The following is a 17,311-nucleotide window of genomic DNA, read 5'->3' as shown; positions in this document are numbered from 1 at the left end:
CAGCCGTCAGCTGGGAGGGCGGTTTCAGCTGGTTTACCTGCCCCCAGTCATCCCCACCCCGGCTTCCCCTTCCTCTCCCACATCTGAGGAGAAGGGAAGTACTCAGTTCAGCGACCGCAGAATTTGACATTGAAACGTGAAGGGGAAAACCAAGGGAAAAAAAAAATCTCAGTTCTCCTGTTGTTTGCTTTCGAACTTTCTTTTCTGGCTTCAGACCCTGTGTTTCCCGGATGATGGCCGTGAAGTGGTGTGTTTTAACTCTGATCCCCCCATCCTTGTGGCCCCCCGCTTCCAGAGACAGATCCCTGGGGCGGGTCTGGGGTGCGCAGACCTCACGCTGGCTCCAGCACCCTGCAACTCACAGCCCCATGCCCAGGCCAGCAGGGCCCCACACGTCTGCTTGCTCTCGGGCCCTCTCCCAGTGGCCCCTCCTGAGCTGTGGGCCGCCCCTCCTGGGGCTTTCCCCCAGGGCTGCGGCCAGCTCGGACCTGCTGTGGAAGCTGGGCACCTGTGCCTTCCTGGCGCTGACAGCCTGAGATATTCCTGCTGGCCTCGGAGGTCAGCACCCTCATCTCACAGCTGGGAGAACCGAGACCAAATGGACCGATGATGACGTGCCCCCATCACCCCGCTCGTCAGTGTTGGGGGGCCACGTCGCCATTCACAGCAGCTTCGGAGGCCTAACTGGGTCCCCGAAGGATGCTGTGAGTTTGTCTCTGAGGCGGAGGCAGCTGCCTGTCCCCGCCCGCGCCCCCGCAGCCCTGCCCTCTGCCTTAATGAGGCTGCGGGCAGGATGGGGAGCCTGCAGGCCTTTTGTGCCCCTGCCTGGCTCCGTGTTGGCCTTGGACCCTCCCTCGCGCTCCTCTGTCCTGGAACCTTTGTGCGGGCTGCAGCACTCACTCTGAAAGGCCTCCCCCAGCTCTACCCCGCCCCGAACATCCCATCTGTCCCCCAGCCGGACCACACACCCCCCGCCCACCCAGCGCGGCCCCCTCTGAGGACCTTTCCCGGCATCTTGGAACGCCCTTCACTTCCGGAGGGGCTTTGGCCCCAGGCTGAGCCAGACCAGAACTCGGCTTGTTCCTTCCCCGGCGTGTCCTCTGAAAAGAAGGTGAGGATCTGTGGAATGAACGCTCAGCCCCAGCAGGGACCTCTCAGTGCCAGTAAAACCTGATCGGCAGGTGGGTCTAAGGTATCATTGTGGTCACAGACCGTGGGGATTCAGTATCTGCTGAGCAAAGAGAAAATTAGGAAGGCGCAAAAGTTTCTGGTAGGAAACAGCTGCTCGTCCCCGTCCACGTCAGGACCAGGGTTCCTTGAAGAGGTGGGCAGTTTGTTTCCACTTGACTTGGCTGTTTTTCATTGTCCGAATATGAAATATGAACCTGAAACGCCCGTGCACACAGGTGGGGCCACCCCAGACCACCTTTGCTTGCAGAGGCCGAGGTGAACGTGAGCGGTGAGGTGTCTGACATTCAGGACCCAGTGAGCTGTCAGCTACAGGAGCCCAGGAGTTCAGGGTGTGTGTTTACTGTTTTATTTGTCTTGACGATGGTGGCCCCGCTGGGGGGCTTCTAGCTGGACTGGAACCCTCCTGTGAGGGCTTCTGGGTCTTGCCAGGGTTATGAGTCAGACACACTCTCTCCTGCATCTCCATGAACTCCAGCTTTCAGTCGAAGCATCAGAGATCATAGCGGAAACCATGGTAACTGTGGGTTAGGAGAGAAAGAAGATGCTCCGTGGAGTTACGTGTTTCCTTCCTGTGTTTTCCTTGTCACGGCTCTTCCCTGATTTCACCCTGATGGTGATCGGAAACAGAGCAGGCAGAGTGTGTCCCAGGTCTGAAAGGACACTCAGGCTTGGGGCAGGACCTTGTAGACGGTGGACGAGTCAGACACACCAGGGAGGAACTTAGTAACGTGTCTTCTGGGCCCTTTAAGCAGCAGGCCAGCCGTAATTTTGTGATTTCATCTCCTGCACCATAGACCCATGGAAAATGAGAACGGTCTTGAGCTGTCACCTGCGGCTCACCAGCCCCACCCGAAGGTCTGAGTCCAGCCCCCAGGCAGCCCCGCCCCCCACAGCCTCTCATGGGGGCGGCCCTTCCCCCAGTGTCTCTGCCACTGCCCGGCGTGGGGGGCCTGGGCCCTAGGGGCTGCTGGCTGGAGGCGGTTCCCACTGATGAGCAGGCATCTGGAGAGCCTCGCTGATCTGTGCTGGACACCGAGGGGGACAGAGAGCAGAAAGTGACCGCTGCCTTCAGTTTGGCAGGCGAGGACCATTCACGTGGCAGGAACTGGACAGCAGACAGGGTCACTGTCCCGGCCGCGCGTCTCTGACTGTAGGCTGCTCCAGACGGAGAAGCGAGCAGAGTGCCCTTCTCGCCTCTGTCGGCTGAAATGTGTCTGTGTCTTTACCTTTCATTTAGAGAAAACGTTTACAAAAGGGGAGCCGTGACTCAGTATTGCTCCGTAAACACTGCTGACCGGGGGCTGCTGTCCTGGACAGTTGACTGATGCCACGGGAGCCGGCACTTAAGGCGGCTGCAGTCTGGCCAGAGGAGCCCGGGTCTGCGGCCACGGCTGTTCTCAGGGTGTTGGGGTGCTGGTGGGGCACGGGTTAAAGGTCAGAAGGAGCACCGCCTTGTGGAGACTCTCAGGCCAGCTCAGGATTCACTCGGAGATGTGCTTCTCCCCTGCATGGGCATGTGTGTAGATTGTGAGTATGGGCATGTGCACGGATTGTGTGTGCATCCATGTGTGCACACACGTGCATTTGTGTGTGCGTGCGTGTAGGTGTACACGTGTGTGCATGATGTGTACATGTGTGCATTCCTGTGTGTGCACATTCGTGTGTGCATGCATGTGTGCATGAGTGTGTACACGGTGTGTGTGCTGTGTACATGTGTGCATGTGTGTACACATGCGTGCGCATGGTGTGTGAATGTGTGAGCATGCTATTCTGCCAAGGGAGTGTAAACGTGATCTGGGCATCACTGAGCAGCTGGTGGATGCAGTGAAGAGGGTCCAGGATGAGTGGTGGGGACCCCGTGACACACACCAGGGCTGGAGAGACTGGCTGAGCCCCAGCTCTTGTCCAGGAAGTAGGAGGTGGCCTGGATTGGGGACCCCGCCCAGTGCACCTGCTGCGGCTCTAACCTCCCGGGGGCCCTCTGCTTCCTACCCGGATACAGCCGGGGCACTCCATCCCTTACGAGGACGCTGGGGAGAGCCGTCCTGCTGTGCACGGAGCACGCACCTGTGTCCACGTCCCAGGGCAATGCTGAGCAGATGAGCTACTTTCAGTGAGAGGGCTCCCGTCAAACCCCACCCTCACTCAGCGTGAGTCTGTGCTCACGGCCACCCCTGGCCTCGAGGCCGTTCCTCCCAGGTCACACTTGTCACGCATCACAGCTGCTGGGGGACAGCCTGGCTCCCAAGCGAGGCTTCACTTTTCTTCCTGTGCTTTTACTCGATGGGACATTCCTGGACCCGGAGTGTCCAGGTCAGACATCTCACTTGTTTATTCATTTTGAATGTAGAAGTTGCTGTGTGTTAGACATACCTTGTGTGGGCTTTTAATGGAAAAGTGAAGCCTGATCAGTCAACTACGAATGAGCAAAGTAAGCAGGAAGAGAAGACCTGCGTGGGCCTCACCCTGAGGGCCCGACCCAGGGCTCCCCTACTGCCCTCGGGCCATGTGCCGTGGGGCTTGTGGTCAGGCCACCTCCGAGCGTGTTCGTGGCGCCCTCCCTGTCATTGCATCTCCATGGCTTCTTGCATGTGACCCCCCCGAACACCACTCTGGGGTCCCCTGTGCTCCTTGTTCTCACCGTGTTGTGGGGTCCGCAGTGCCTTCCGAGCTGGGCTGAGGCCCTCCCAGGGCAGCCGCTCCTTTTCAGCATTTTCATCCTCCCGGAGAGTAATTGCCCCCCACCCATCCCCCCCCACCGGGCACCTAATGAACCCCTTTCGCTTTCTCCCAGCTTTGTGCATCCCTCCTCAGCTCTGCCCTGCTACACTAATTACGATCCCAAATAGCCCCACAAACCCGGCGCCTTTGTGTGCACACTCGGCGTCCGCTGCTTTGTTCCCGCTGCCCCGTGAAAGGTACAAAGAGGCTGTTCTCAAGCCCGGGGAGTCCTGTCTTTCCTGGGGCGGAATCTGGGGATGGCAGGCCTTTTCTCTCAGAGCAAGCCCCACTCGGTCCAGGTTCCCCATCAGATAAGATTGCAGAGAGGAGACGGTTACGTGTGAGGGTGGCCTCTGCCGCCAGAGTCCTGTTCGACTCACTTTGCAGATTGTGCTACAGCAGAGGGACGCTGGAGGCTGCAGACGCATCCCAGGGCTGCGGCCGTAGGTCGCAGGGAAGCAGGTGGCTTCACAGACAGCGACCCGAACACTCTGTGTGCTTCTGAGCCCGCCTCCCTGCACCCCCGCACACCCACACCTCTCTCCCGCACCCCCACACCCCCACACTCCTGCACCCTGAGGACCCCTGGAGTGGGAGGCGTCAGAGCTTCAGCGGATGCTGTGCTGACTCTTCTCTGGACCTGCCCGCTCAGGTGGCCAGCAGGGCTGGATGGACTGAGGGGCGCCCTGCATGGCGCCAACAGGGGGGACCTGCATTGGCTCAATGGGAAGTTCATGCCCCATCTCGCCTCTCTTGACCATCGAGGACGCGTTCAGACATTTTAAAGTGTTGGGACACGTGCGTCACGTGTTTGATGATTCTGTGATGGAGTACTTGATTTTAGGGGGACTGAAAATGCTGTTCTTTTCTCTTTAGAAACTTCTAAACTCTGGTTTCCCCAGGAAGGGAGGGGAGAGATCCTTCCCGCTGCAGACAGTGGTCGGTCGGCAAACTGGGTTCCTCACGGCCCGTGCCCTCCCCTGCAGGGGCACAGTGCACGTGGAACCCCGCCTTTCAGTTGCGGTGTCCTGGGAGCAGGACCTGACCGGGCGTCCTGACCCCTCCCGCACACCCATGCGTGATCCAGGAAGCTGGTCGGGGCGCCCGTGTCCGGCAGAAGGAAGGCGTGGACAGCGGCTGCACACTCGCCTCACGCCCCAGCCCTGTGTTAGCTCTTTACCTCTTGGCTCTTGGAATGCCCCCTGCGGCTCTGTGCAGCCCTCCTACCACCATCCCCACCTCCACAGGCCAGGAGGCTGACGTCCAGACACAGGCCGCTTGTCCAAAGCCTCACAGCTGCTGAGCGGCTGAGCTGGGACTCAGGCCCGGGGTTTCTGGGTGGGAGTCGTTGCCTGGACACCCTCAACCCAAAATGCCTGGCGTGGATGGGGTCTGTCTCCAGCCGAGCTGTGTCCCCCGACCCCCTTGACCCAAGGATGGGGTCTGTCTCGGGCCGAGCTCTCTGCCCTGCTGGGTCCATCTTCTCCCTGGGCTGGCTCTTGAGGTGCCGATGCCTCAGGAGCCCCTCCTTCCCGAGAGGAGAGGCCACTGACGCTGGCGGTGCTGCTGCGGGCTCGCCGGCCAAACGGCCCCATCTCCGCGTGACTGTGTGTGCCACGGCCCCCCCAAGGAGCTCGGGACACTGCATCTGGCCTCTCCGTGACTGTCCTCAGATCTGCGAGGGTCTGGAAACTGAAGACACACAGCCGCGCAGAGAAGCGTCCGCTCCCTAGAGACAGCGTCCTGGAAACTACAGCAGCGTGGCCCGAAACAGGCGGTTTCCTCTTCGCTGTCGGAAAAGTGCTTCTTTTCCTTCACACGCACCGTCTTTTCTCCAGCTAGAGCGCAGGCACTGTGAGGAGAGACAGACCAGCCAGACTCCTAGTGGGAGTGTGCCCTGAGCCGGGGCTCTGGTCACAGCCGCAGAGAGCGCTCGGGGGGAAGGGAGCCCCCTGTTTGAGGGTGCAGTCCTGGGGGCTCCAGCTCTGTGCGGGCGCCCACTCTGCAGGGATGGACAAGGGGCGCCCCAAGCCCAGAGCCGTTGGAGGGAGCCCGCGGACGGCTGGTAAACCCCATGTGTAGGTCTGCGACCAAGAGGCGCCTGTGGCTGAATCTGCCCATCTTTCTCTTCGTAATGGATTGCCTCTTGGTTGTTGAGTCTCATGAATCGGGACCCGAGGATGGTAATTGCCTTTATCCACTCAAGGGCATTGTGCTAAAAGCTCAGGATCATTCTTATGAGAGTAGCATGTCCTAGATCATGAGCAGAGTCTGTTTTTAATCAAAAGAGAGTTAGTCTGGATCTTAAACTCCTTAAAGATCTCTTGTTCAGTGGAGGGGCTGGAAGGTGCCGTCAGCCGAGCAAAGGCTGTTTGCCAGACCCTCGTCTGTGCTCGGGACGTGGCCACATCTGCGAAGCTGAAGAGGACTGTGATTTGCTACGAGTCCGCGGGCTCCCCTGTGGCTCGGGGGTGAGGAACGCCAGCGCAGGAGATGCGGGTTCCCTGAGTCGGGAAGACCCCCCGAGAAGAAACGGAACCCACTGCAGTATTCCTGCCTGGGACATGCCATGGGCAGAGGAGCCAGGCGGGCTGCAGTCCACGGGGTCGCAGAGAGTGGGACATGACCGAGTGACTGATACACACTCACACGCGGTACTTCGTACCTCGATGGGCTGCGCCCCACAGTTTTCATCCTGGGGTTTCCGTGACCTCAGCCAGGGACTCAGCGCTCGGTGTGGACTCTGCCCCGTCTGCTGGCTGCCGGGGTTATGAATGAGGAAAAGTCCTGAACGTGAGTGGGCTTGTCTCTGGGTTTCTTTCAGAGCCGGCTGTGGAGTTCGTTCAGCGTGGTCAGTTACCATTCGCTCGAGTGGGGCGCCTTCCCTGGCTGACAGTAGCTCATAGCTCTGCATGCTAACCCCCGTCACAGGCTGTTACCTACAGGAGATTAGTCTCAGCAACTGCAGGGCTGGTCACTCGATGGCGCGAGGGTCCTGGATGATGCTGCGTGGCCCTTCCTGGTCGTAAACGCAGGCAGTGAACTCGGGGACGCGCACTGGCCTGGTCGCAGCTCCGTGTGATGGGAGCTCACGTTACATTTAAAACCAGTAGTTAAGCCCAGCTGGTGCACTCTGTTGTGGCCTGAGGGGTCAGCGGGTTCACGCCTTCACTGTTGCCGTGTGGACTGCGGATGCCTTTTTAGGGAGACATGGTCCTTTTAAATGAAGAATGAGGCTCCGTCTGCAGGGTCCCCGTCTGTCGGGGGCAGGCAGTCTGGTGAACCCACAACACCAGGCGGCCTTGCTGTGAGACCCACAGAGCACAGACTGGGACCTTCCCACAAAACCATACACCTGGGCGATGAAACGCCACCCAGTTAGTCTCCTGGCCAGACCATGACTAAGGCGGGTAGTAATGTTCTAAAAAGTTCATTTTTCCTTAGAAATGTTTAAGCAATAGCTCAGAGCATGGACAAAATATAGAATTCCTGTTATTAACTTACAAGCTGTAATCAACGTAAAGGACTAACTTACATTACGTAAAGGCTGCACGGTGATCCCCAGGGGTTTCCGCATCTTTCTGTGACTGTCTGCCTCTCTGGGTTCACCCGGAGCGTCCTGCGACAGTGCGGGGGGTGACGTGGCTGCAGGTCAGGGAGGTGGCCGCAGTGACTGTGCGGGATTCTGCCTGGCACCGGGTGGAAGGAGCCAGGACCGAAGGTCCACTCGGGCCCCTTCCTTGGACACCGGGACCCACATGTCCCCTGCAGGGGGTGTGGTCATCGTCAGACTGAACCACTTTGGGGTGAGCCCCCTTTTTCTGTGGATGGACCAGTCTGGCCCTCTCAGGTCAGGTCAGGAGCCGCGGCGGCGGTGGGACTCGCCTGCTTGCAGGCCTGGTGTGTGCGCGGCGTGGCGCTCAGCTCTGTCGTCCTGCAGCAAGTGCGGCTCCAGCCCCACAACTTCTGACGGTGCCACGGCCTGCTAATCCGAGCCACACCCGGCTCGTACCCATGTCTCGGGTCCAGAGGGCGAGGCTGGGACCCCAGCCTTGAGGACTGCAGTAGGCAGACCCCCAGGGGAGCCGAGTTGCAGGTTGGGGGGACCCGGGGAGCTCGGCCCTGACCCTCACTGCCCCAGCCACGCCGGGTGCAGAGACCTCCCCACTTCTTGCTTCCGGACCCAGGTCCCCCCACGGGGGCCAAGCAAGGGTGTGTGATGGGAGCCCAGCATTGCTCTCCCCAGGGGTGACGCGGCAGTCCTGGCCCCCTGCTCCCCCACCTGCGGGCCCTCTGCTGGGGGGCTCTTTCAGCCACGTGGGCCTCCTGCCCTTTCACCCTCACTGCCCGCCTCCTGGCCTCCACATCTGCGTCGTCCACCCGTGGGGCTCCCGTCCTGACCCCTCGAGGTCCCTTGTGGCTGCTCAGCTCCGCCAGCCCGCCAGCCAGGACATGGGGGCCTGGCTGCACCCCCCCAGGGTTCCCGGCATCCAGTGTTGGGTGGGCAGCTTGTTGGGAGAGTTCGTGATGACGCTGATGGTCACCCAGGAGCTCAGGCCCGTTCCCGAATGCTCCACCTGAGCCCGGTCTCCCACGCGGGCCTCCAGGGAGCTTTGCCCGTGTCCCCGTTTCAGAGGAGGAGGTGGGGGCGCAGAGAGGCTCACCGATTTGCTCAAGGTCACACAGCCAGCGACTGCCGCCCCTGGGACTCAGCATCAGCACCACAACTCCAAACGCAAGTGGGTGGACGCTTCCCGGAGCCAGGAGAGAATCAGCGTGGGGGAGGCTGCAGTTGCCGTCGCAGCCCCGAGAGCAGCAGGTGCAGGTTCCCAGGCTCCAGGGGGTCTGTGCTCAGCCAGGGCGGCCTGGCCTGCTGTCTGGAGGGGCGGCTTTGCAGAGGCGGGGCCCAGTGTCTGCTCGGGGCCCTCGGGACTTGGCTCCTCTGGTGACTTGCGGGAGCTGGGGCGAGGCAGCTGCTGGGCCCTGGGCGTTTCACCTCCCCCCAACCTGTCTATTGGCGCCAAGCCAGACCCTCCCAGGGCCCCAGGAGCAGTGGCCCTGGCCCCCGGGCGTCTCATCTCTGCCTGACCCTTCCCTGGCTCCACTTCTCAGGTCCTCCTGCCTCGTCATTTATCACATAGAAGCTGGACTGTGGTCAGTTTGAGGTCAAGCATCCCCCCTTAGCGGGTGCACCCACTTTTATCTGCAGGTGAAAGAGGCCTGACCCTGTGTGGGCCCCCCGGCAGTGGGCCTGCATGGCCTGGAGCCCCCCTCTGTGTGGGCGAGGGGCCTCCTCTCCAGCCGAGGGCCTCCGTGGTCAGTGTTGGTGCTCTTGGATGTGGGGTGATGGCTTTTCTTGGATCTTTGCCACAGCTTTTATTTAAAACACAAAGACCCACAAGGAGAATCCACTCTCAGTAGCAGCCTGGCAAGTGCTGGGCCTGAGACGCAGGGCCAGTCCCAGGGGGCCGCAGGCACCTGTGTGGGCTTGGCCGGCTCTCCAAGTCGGTCCTAATCACCAGTGACTCATGAGGAGGCCATGGGGTGATCCAGGGCACCCCTACTTCTAAAATTCCTGCTTCCCTGAGAAGTGTCTGACTCGCCAGGCCACCAAGAGCTGATCTGGATTAGAGAACGGTTCTGTCTTCATTGTACCAACACCCACTCCTGCACTGGTCAGTGACAGGACCACCTCCACTCCTGCACCCAGAGTGACGGGACGCCCTCCACTCCTGCCTGACAGTGACGGGATGCCCTCCACTCCTGCACCCACAGTGACGGGACGCCCTCCACTCCTGCACCGTCAGTAACGGGACGCCCTCCGCTCCTGCACCCACACTGACGGGACGCCTTCCACTCCTGCCTGACAGTGACGGGACGCCCTCCACTCCTGCACCCACAGTGACGGGACACCCTCCGCTCCTGCACCCACAGTGACCCAACCGCCTGCACTGACCACCGGTCTGTGATGGGACCTCGTGGCCGGGGCCACGCTGGCATTTCACACACTGGAACCCTTCAGTCTTCTGTGCTCTCCTGTTCCTTCCGTCCCAGGGTGAAAGCACTTGGACCGGGGGCCTGAATGCCTCGCCCGAGGTCACTCAGGGAGTCTGGCCAGGCAGGGGCCCTTCCAGGGCGCACCCTCTCCACGGGGACGAGGAGGGATGGAACCTGGAGTGGCCGTCACCCTTCATGCCGGCGCCTCCAGGGCAGACAGCAGCTGCCCTGATGTTCTACTGTTCGGGGGTGAACCGCCAGCTTCCCAGATCCTCTTCCCCCAAGGAGCCGTTCTTGAAGGACATTTTCTGTTCTTCTGGGTGAATGATGTGAAACCTCAGAAGCTGCTGCAGAAAGTTCTTGGTGTGCTTTTCTCAAAATCAGAAAAGCCTTCACCATGCCGCGGTGGGAACCAGTGGGACGTGGACTTGGCTCCTGGAGTCATCTTCCTCAGCATCGGCAGCCGCCTGCCGTGCGGGCTTCCCCGGTGGCGCGGTGGTAAAGAACCCGCCCGCAGGGCAGGAGACGCAGCAGGTGCGGGTTCAGTCCCTGACTCGGGAAGATGCCCTGGAGGAGGCGTGGCAACCCCCTCCGGTATCCATGCCTGGAGACTCCCGTGGACAGAGGGGCCTGGCCGGCGGCCCACAGGTAGCCTGTGGACACGACTGAGCCCACCTGCCGTGCCTGGGCTCCTCGTTGCTTCTAAGATTCCATGAAGACGAGGGGGGAGTTTCTAGCAGATTCGTTGTCTGAGAGCCATGGATAACTCCTGAACCCTGGGGGAGAGCGGCAGGGCCCCCGCCCCTCACCACCGCCCTTCCTTCCCGCTCTTCCCTTCCCCCGGCTTCTGCAGGTCCCAGCCTGCTCCCCGCAGATGCTCTGATGGGGCTGGGGGCTCTCAGCCAGGCAGCCCCCCTCACAGCACCCCTGAGCCATGCTCTGACCCGGGGAAGGGTCAGCACAGCGTCCCCAGGGAGAGCGAGCCCTCAGCGGCTCAGGACGAGCTTCAGTCCCAGAGACGGGCGGCCAGGCGAGAGGACACGGCACGGGGACCTCCTTGCCCGCAGCCGGGCGTGCAGGGAGCCGCCCCCGCACGCACCAGTGAAGGGGAGGGCTCTGGGGTCTCCACACTGCCCCTTTGCCCCGAGCAGTCCTCAGTGCGGGCCTGGATCCTCTTGTAAACTCTCTTCACGTCCTTTTGCTGGACGGCTCTGCTGACAGTGTTCGCTGGGCAGGGCTGGGAGTCACCGTAGCCGGGCTGATGGGATCCCCCCAAAGGCACTTCTGTGGGTCAGAAGAGGGGAGCATCTGGCTGGGTCTCCTGGGGGCCGTGTGACCACCGAGCCCTGAGTCTGGCAGCCGCTAGCACGGCCGGGCCTCACCCGCCAGGCTGGTCACACACCCCTGTGCCGGGGCCCTGAGGCCCCACGGTGACCGAGCCGGGCACTGCCGGGCCCAGGGAGCGCGTCGGGCAGGCCCAGGCCTGCGCCTGTGTCGCCCGGCAGGCCCGTCCCGTCCACGTTCCCCCACGCGCGCTTCTGCCGACCCTGTCCCGCGGGCGCTTCACCCCGTGAGTGATGCTTTGGGAACAAGAACCAAAAAGAGGGTTTTTTCCTGTAAATACCGTGACGGTGCTACAAGTGTCTGTATTTCAGCTCACAGGGTCACCCCCGCCCCCACCACAGCCCACGTTCTGAGGAGGGGGGGGCGCCTGAAGTCTGTCCACACCGGGTCCAGGGCGGCCCCGCTAGAGCCTCTCCTTGTCTGTCTGTGTGTCTGTGTGTCTGTGTGTGTGTCCATGTCTGTGTCACTACGCCTGTCTGTCTGTAGCGTGTCTACCCTTGTGCGTGTCTGTGTGCATACCTGTAGGTGTGCATTGTCACGGGTGAGCCCTCTCCCCCCACCCCCACCCCCCGGCCCGGGATGCAGGTGGGAGCCTCTGACCGGCCGCTGTCTTGCAGGAGCTGTGCCGTCAGCGCATGGCCGTGCGCACGACGGAGCGCCCCGAGGCCACGCACACGTCCCGCGTCAGCAGTGTGTCCTCCCAGTTCAGTGACGGGCCCATGCCAAGCCCCTCCGCGCGGAGCAGCACCTCGTCCTGGTCAGAGGAGCCCGTGCAGCCCAACATGGACATCTCCACCGGCCACATGGTCCTGGTAAGGCCCGGGCCCTGCCACGTGGAGTGGCCGGGAGAGGCTAGGGGGGCGGTCCCAGACTGCCCAGCCACAGCCTGCCCTCCAGGGGAGCACCTGGGAGAGACGGGGTGGGGCAACCTCCCAGCCTGTGCCCCACCCTCCAGGGGAGCGCCTGGGATATGTGGGGTTGGTGGGGGAGGGTCCCCAATTGCCCAGCCTGCGACCTGCCCACCGGGTTAGTGGCTGGGAGAGACGGGGTTTGGGGCAGCTGCCCAGCCTGCAGCCTGCCCACTCAGGGAGCCTGGGAGAGGTGGGGTTGGTGGGGGAGGGTCCCCAACCACCCAGCACACCGGCGAGGCGGCGAGGGGAGGGCACCCCGATGTCCAGCCTCCCCTCGAGGCCTCCCCAAGGGAGGGTTGTCCCCACTCTACACAGAACACTGGCCCGACTGAGCAGCTGTGGGGTTTGCCCTGGGAATGCGCACAGGTGAGCGCCAACTGAATGCGTACAGTTGAGTGCCGACTGTATGCGAGGCTTTCCGAGCAGCAGCGTCTGGGTGAATAAATGTCCCCCCCACCCCGTGCTGCTTCTCGTGGGAAGGGTCAGCTGCCCGCCCAGCACAGAAGCCTCCCCATAGGAAGCCCCCCACCCGTCCTGGAGCCCATGGTACCTGATGCATAATTGCTGTCCAGGGTTTATAAGAGGCGCCTGTTTATAGCTCAGCCCCTTGTGCCGTGTGGTTGGGTCCTGACGACCGTGGCCTCCGCCCTCCAGGGCATTCCCTGATCAGTACTGTCTTGCTGGTCGGTCCCTCCTTCTGGGGACAGGCTTCAGATGACCCTGGGCAGAGCCTGGGCCTGGAGACCAGCACAGACGGGTGGCTTAGCAGACGCTGGAGTCCCTCAGTCTGGAGGCAGGGGCTGAGACGAGGCCGGCAGACGCGGGGTTTGGAGGGAGCGCTTCCTGGCTCTCAGATGGCAGCCTCTGGTGTGTCCTCCATGGGGAGGGGGCAGGGAGCTCTGGGGTCTCGTGAGGGCCCTGATCCCGGCGCAAGGGCCCCACCTCTGACCTCGTCACCTTGGGGGCCAGGATTCCAGGGAATGTGGGGGACACAGACGTTCGCCCCAGAGCAGCCCAGAGACCACGTGTTCACTAAAGAGCTTTGGTGGGCAGCTGGAGGAGAGGCCTGGAGTCGGCCCTGGTGATCTTGGTGGGCAGAGGCCTCCCTCCCAGACATGCGGGTCCCAGGGCAGGAGACACGGGTGCCTCACGGGCTGATGGACGCAGCTGAGACCACAGCACAGGAGGAAGCTGAAGTCCGGGAGCTCAGCTCTGCTCCGGCTCCGCCGGGGCTCAGGCCGCACGACACTCCCAGGGCTCCGTGTGGTTGTGGGGCATCCTGAGCCCCAGGTCTGCAGTTTCCTGGGGAGACAGCTCACCCTCGGGTCTCAGACGTGCCGCCTTGCTGCGCCCACAGCCAGCACCTGGGGAGCGCCTCTCCTTTGCATTGCGGCTCAGGCGCTCCGTCGTCTCTGACGCTGCGACCCCGTGGACTGCAGCCCCCAGGCTCCTCTGTCCATGGGATCCCCCAGGCAAGGATACTGGAGTGGTGTGCCATTTGCTTCTCCAGGGGATCTTCCCCACCCAGGGATCAAACCCAGGTCACCTGCATTGCAGGTGGATTCTTTACAGACCAAGCCACCAGGGAAGTTCTCTGTGGATAAATAACTGTGGTTATTATTACTTCAGAGCTGATTTTTTAGAGAACATGTCCCTTTTAGAAAAGGAAATTTATCCGAAAGTCCAGATTTCTAATGAGATTCAGTATTGGGGTCAACATGCCAGCAAGGGGTGTCTATCTGGCAAGCTCCCCCCGGGAGACGTGTGTTGAGAGTCTTCGTCGCCTTTTGATGTTTCCATATTTCAGGACCTTCAAGTTACAACTTGATGTATCTCACCTCCAAATGCGAGATGAGTGTATTGTGTTTTCCATAGAAAATTGTGTCTCTCGGTTCCCGTGTGTGACGGCAGTTGTGAGAGGGAGCCTGGTAGTAGTTTCTGGGTGAGTCCCTACCCCAGAGAGCTGACCTGCCATCCCCTGGCCGCCTGCGGCCCCCCTAACATGGGGTGACCCCCGGTGACAGCAGCGACCCCCATCCACCACCATGCAACCCAGACACCTGCGTGCCCTGGGCCAGCCCCTGGACTCAAGGCTCCCTCTCATTAACTGACTTTGTTTGAATGGGGGTCACCAGCTGCCCTTCCCGACTCGGAGCGGAGAACGAACCCCATGGAGAGAGGCCGATGAGGCCACGAGGACCCCACTGGGCACGGCCCGAGCCACCGCCCCCTGACCTGCGCAGAGGGGTCTCCCAGCCCGCCATGGTCGTCATCCCCCACACAGGGCGCCAAGACGTGGAGACGGGCAGAAGCGAGTCCCCGTGGCCTTTTACACCTTCTCACCCACGATGGCAGGTGACGCGGCTCGTCTCTTCGGCTCTGGAACTGCGGCCCTGTCTCACGAGGCCTCCCCGGGCCAGGTGGTCTTGTCAGCGGTGCATGGATGCTGACCCCACGTCCTCATGGGCTGCGGAGCAGCTGAACCTCAGGACCTGACCCCCCGACCTGCTGACCCGTCAAGGCCGCCGGGAGACGCGCGTGCGGTGCCTGGGCCTCCCGGCCCTCTGTCAGGACTGCTCCCGGCATCAGACAGCTGGCCCCAGGACCACAGGCTGACGGTGCAGGGGTCACAAGGATGGCCGTGCCAAGGTCCAAGCAGACCCCAGGAGCCAACTGGGAACCTGCTGGGAGGCGCCCTCGCCCCCAGGGTGCAGGACGGAACGTGCCCCTCGGCAGAGGCCGAGCCTCTGAAGGACTGAGGAGCATGCCGCAGCTGAGCCAGCTTGCTGTCGCCGGAGGGCGGCCGGGGGCCGACCTGAGGGGAGCCCTCTGCCCTGAGCCCCACACCGCGGCCACCCCGTCCATGCGGCATGTCGTCGGGTTCTGCACCGAGGCCCCACGCTGGGGGCTGCCGTACCGAGCCCTCAGCACCAGTCCTCCTGGGGGTGAGAAGGAGCCATCAGCCTTTCCCCCAGAGGAGGCAGGCGGCCCCGCGAGGCGTCCGCGGGAGGAGTGCACGCGGTCACAGGCTGCTGTGCCGACGATGCAGCCACTGCCGGCGGCCCTCGTGACCCGGGCGATCTCCGTGACGGAGGAGGCCAAGCCAGCTCAACTGCAGGGACGGCCTTCCCACTGCGCCGGGGGTCCCGGGCAGGGGCACAAGACCCAGAGAAGTGGGCCAGGGAGGCGGCTGTTGGTGCAGGCTCAGAGGGCGAGGTCCCAGGCAGCGGGGAACGGGAAGGGAGTCCTGGCGGCCGCCCCGTGGGCACGTGGGCAGGGCAGGCCGGCCATCAGGAGCCTGCTGCCCCCAGAGTCACCTCCCCCACAGGGCCCGGCACAGCCTCGGGGCTGCCGAGCCTGGGCTCAACCTGGAGATGGACACCCTGCAGGCGGCAAGGGCGCCAGGCCCCCAAAAGTGGGAGAACCTAGGAAGCTTCTGGCCCCGAGTCCCTGATGAATCCGCTGACCTCTGCTTCCCCATACCCAACACGGGCTCAGGGGTAGCACCCCCTGTGAGTTCCCCGTGAGGGTTAAACCAGGGAGGGAGAGACGCCGGGCCTGTGGGCCTGCAGCTGTGACGAGTAAGCCGGGAAGAATTAAGGCCAAAATGGGAATAATGTTCCTCCGAAGAAGCTGAGGAAACAAGGGCCTTCTCCGCAGGGAGACGTCCGGTACCCGGGACACCACAGCCCTGGGTGCAAGCAATGGTGCTTTGGGGGCCTTTGCGAGCCCAGGAGGGGGGGCCCGGGAGGCTGGGCCTGACCACGCGGCACACAGGCCTGGGCCGAGGTGGGGGCCCCAGCGTCACCACGAGGGGAGGTGGGGAGGAAACACCCTCGGCGGTGAACCGGGCTGGCTTCTGAAGACGCGTTTCCAAGGCAACGTGACCAGGTCTGATCCAGCTCAGGACAGCGCTCTGGAGACGGAGGCCTCAGGCCAGGAACTGCACGGGGCTGCCATCAGCGTCGCCATTTACACACGTGACAGGCATGGCTTCTTCAGACCCCCATCCACCCTTTGGAAAGCTAAAGGGTCACCTTTGAATTTACCCTTCCAAAAGGCCTGTTTTTAGACCACGCTTATCTTCAGAGACCGACTTGTCAACATGCAGCTTTCGGGTGGTGCTGAGAGCCGGTGGGAGTCCCCAGGGCCTGGAGTCGGAGGAGCTCACATGCGGGGCCGTGTAGACAGAGCGGCCACATCTTCAAGTTGAAGGTCGGGGTCTGGACTGGATCTTTGCATCCGCTTCACTCCTGGAAAATACAGCAGGTGTGAGCACCCCTGCGCATGTGAGTAGCAGCGCTGTCCCGAGAAACCGTGACGTAGGACCTGGGTTCAGCCCGTTTCACAGATGGAGACCATAAAACCGAGGGCAGTAAAGTAAGCCCCTGGAGACTGGGAGGCTACCACACTGCAAACGGTGACCGAGGCCGCCCCTCATCGGTGAAGGGAGGATCCTTACTGATGGAGCCGGCGTGTTTGGTGACGGGCTACACGGGCGGAGGATATGCTGTGTCCACAGAGAGGTCGGCCACTCGGCCCTCACGGCCGGCCGTGTGGCGGGGCTCCCCGGACCTCCTTTGCACCCTGACCACAGGGCCTGCGAGTGCTGGTGTGGTCTCCTCCCCGCCAGGCTCCTCAGCTCGTGTTCACACTTCTGTGCCCCCCGACGGCAGAAGTCAGAGGCTCAAGCCGGATGCCACGTCTCTTCCCCAAGGCCCGGTCTGTCGGAGGAGGGGGTGGGCAGCCCCAGCTTCTTGGTCTTTAAATTTGGCGCCCGTGTTCCTAGCCCCGGAGGCATGAGTGTCCAGCTGCTGTGGGTCTGTGGCCCTCACGTGGCCTGTCTTAGTCAGCTCGGCGGTCAGCACCCTAGACGGGGTAGCTCAGACAACAGAATCTGACTGTCTCTGGTCCTAGAGGCTGGAAGCCCGAGGTCAGGATGTGGGAAGTTTTCATTTATCGGGCCTCTCTCTGCCACATGGATGCGGTCTTCCCCCCACGTCCTCACACGGCCGTCCCTCTGTTTGTGGGTCCAGATCTCCTCTTATAAGGACCCCAGTCGGTGGACCACAGCCCACCCACCACATAATCACCTCTTTCGAGGCTCCACCTCCAGGCAAACTCACACCCAAGGTCTCGGGGGCCAG

The 17,311-nt window shown here is 62.3% G+C and overlaps 1 protein-coding gene across 3 annotated transcripts in view; it reads left to right on the top strand.

Annotated features, from left to right (window-relative positions):
* The window catches only part of PTPRN2 (protein tyrosine phosphatase receptor type N2), a 600,191-nt gene that overhangs the window by 501,487 nt on the left and 81,393 nt on the right, over positions 1-17,311 (top strand). For all 3 annotated transcript variants that reach the window (XM_043464002.1, XM_043464001.1, XM_043463999.1), the window contains exon 14: positions 11,871-12,065. In XM_043464002.1, the coding sequence (XP_043319937.1) occupies positions 11,871-12,065 (195 nt within the window). The remainder of the gene's footprint in view (positions 1-11,870; positions 12,066-17,311) is intronic.

Source organism: Cervus canadensis, chromosome 3 (genome assembly GCF_019320065.1).
Source record: "Cervus canadensis isolate Bull #8, Minnesota chromosome 3, ASM1932006v1, whole genome shotgun sequence".
Classification (NCBI taxonomy): Eukaryota; Metazoa; Chordata; class Mammalia; order Artiodactyla; family Cervidae; genus Cervus; species Cervus canadensis.
Note: the sequence above shows the minus strand (reverse complement) of the source record. Positions and strands in the feature narration are given on the sequence as shown.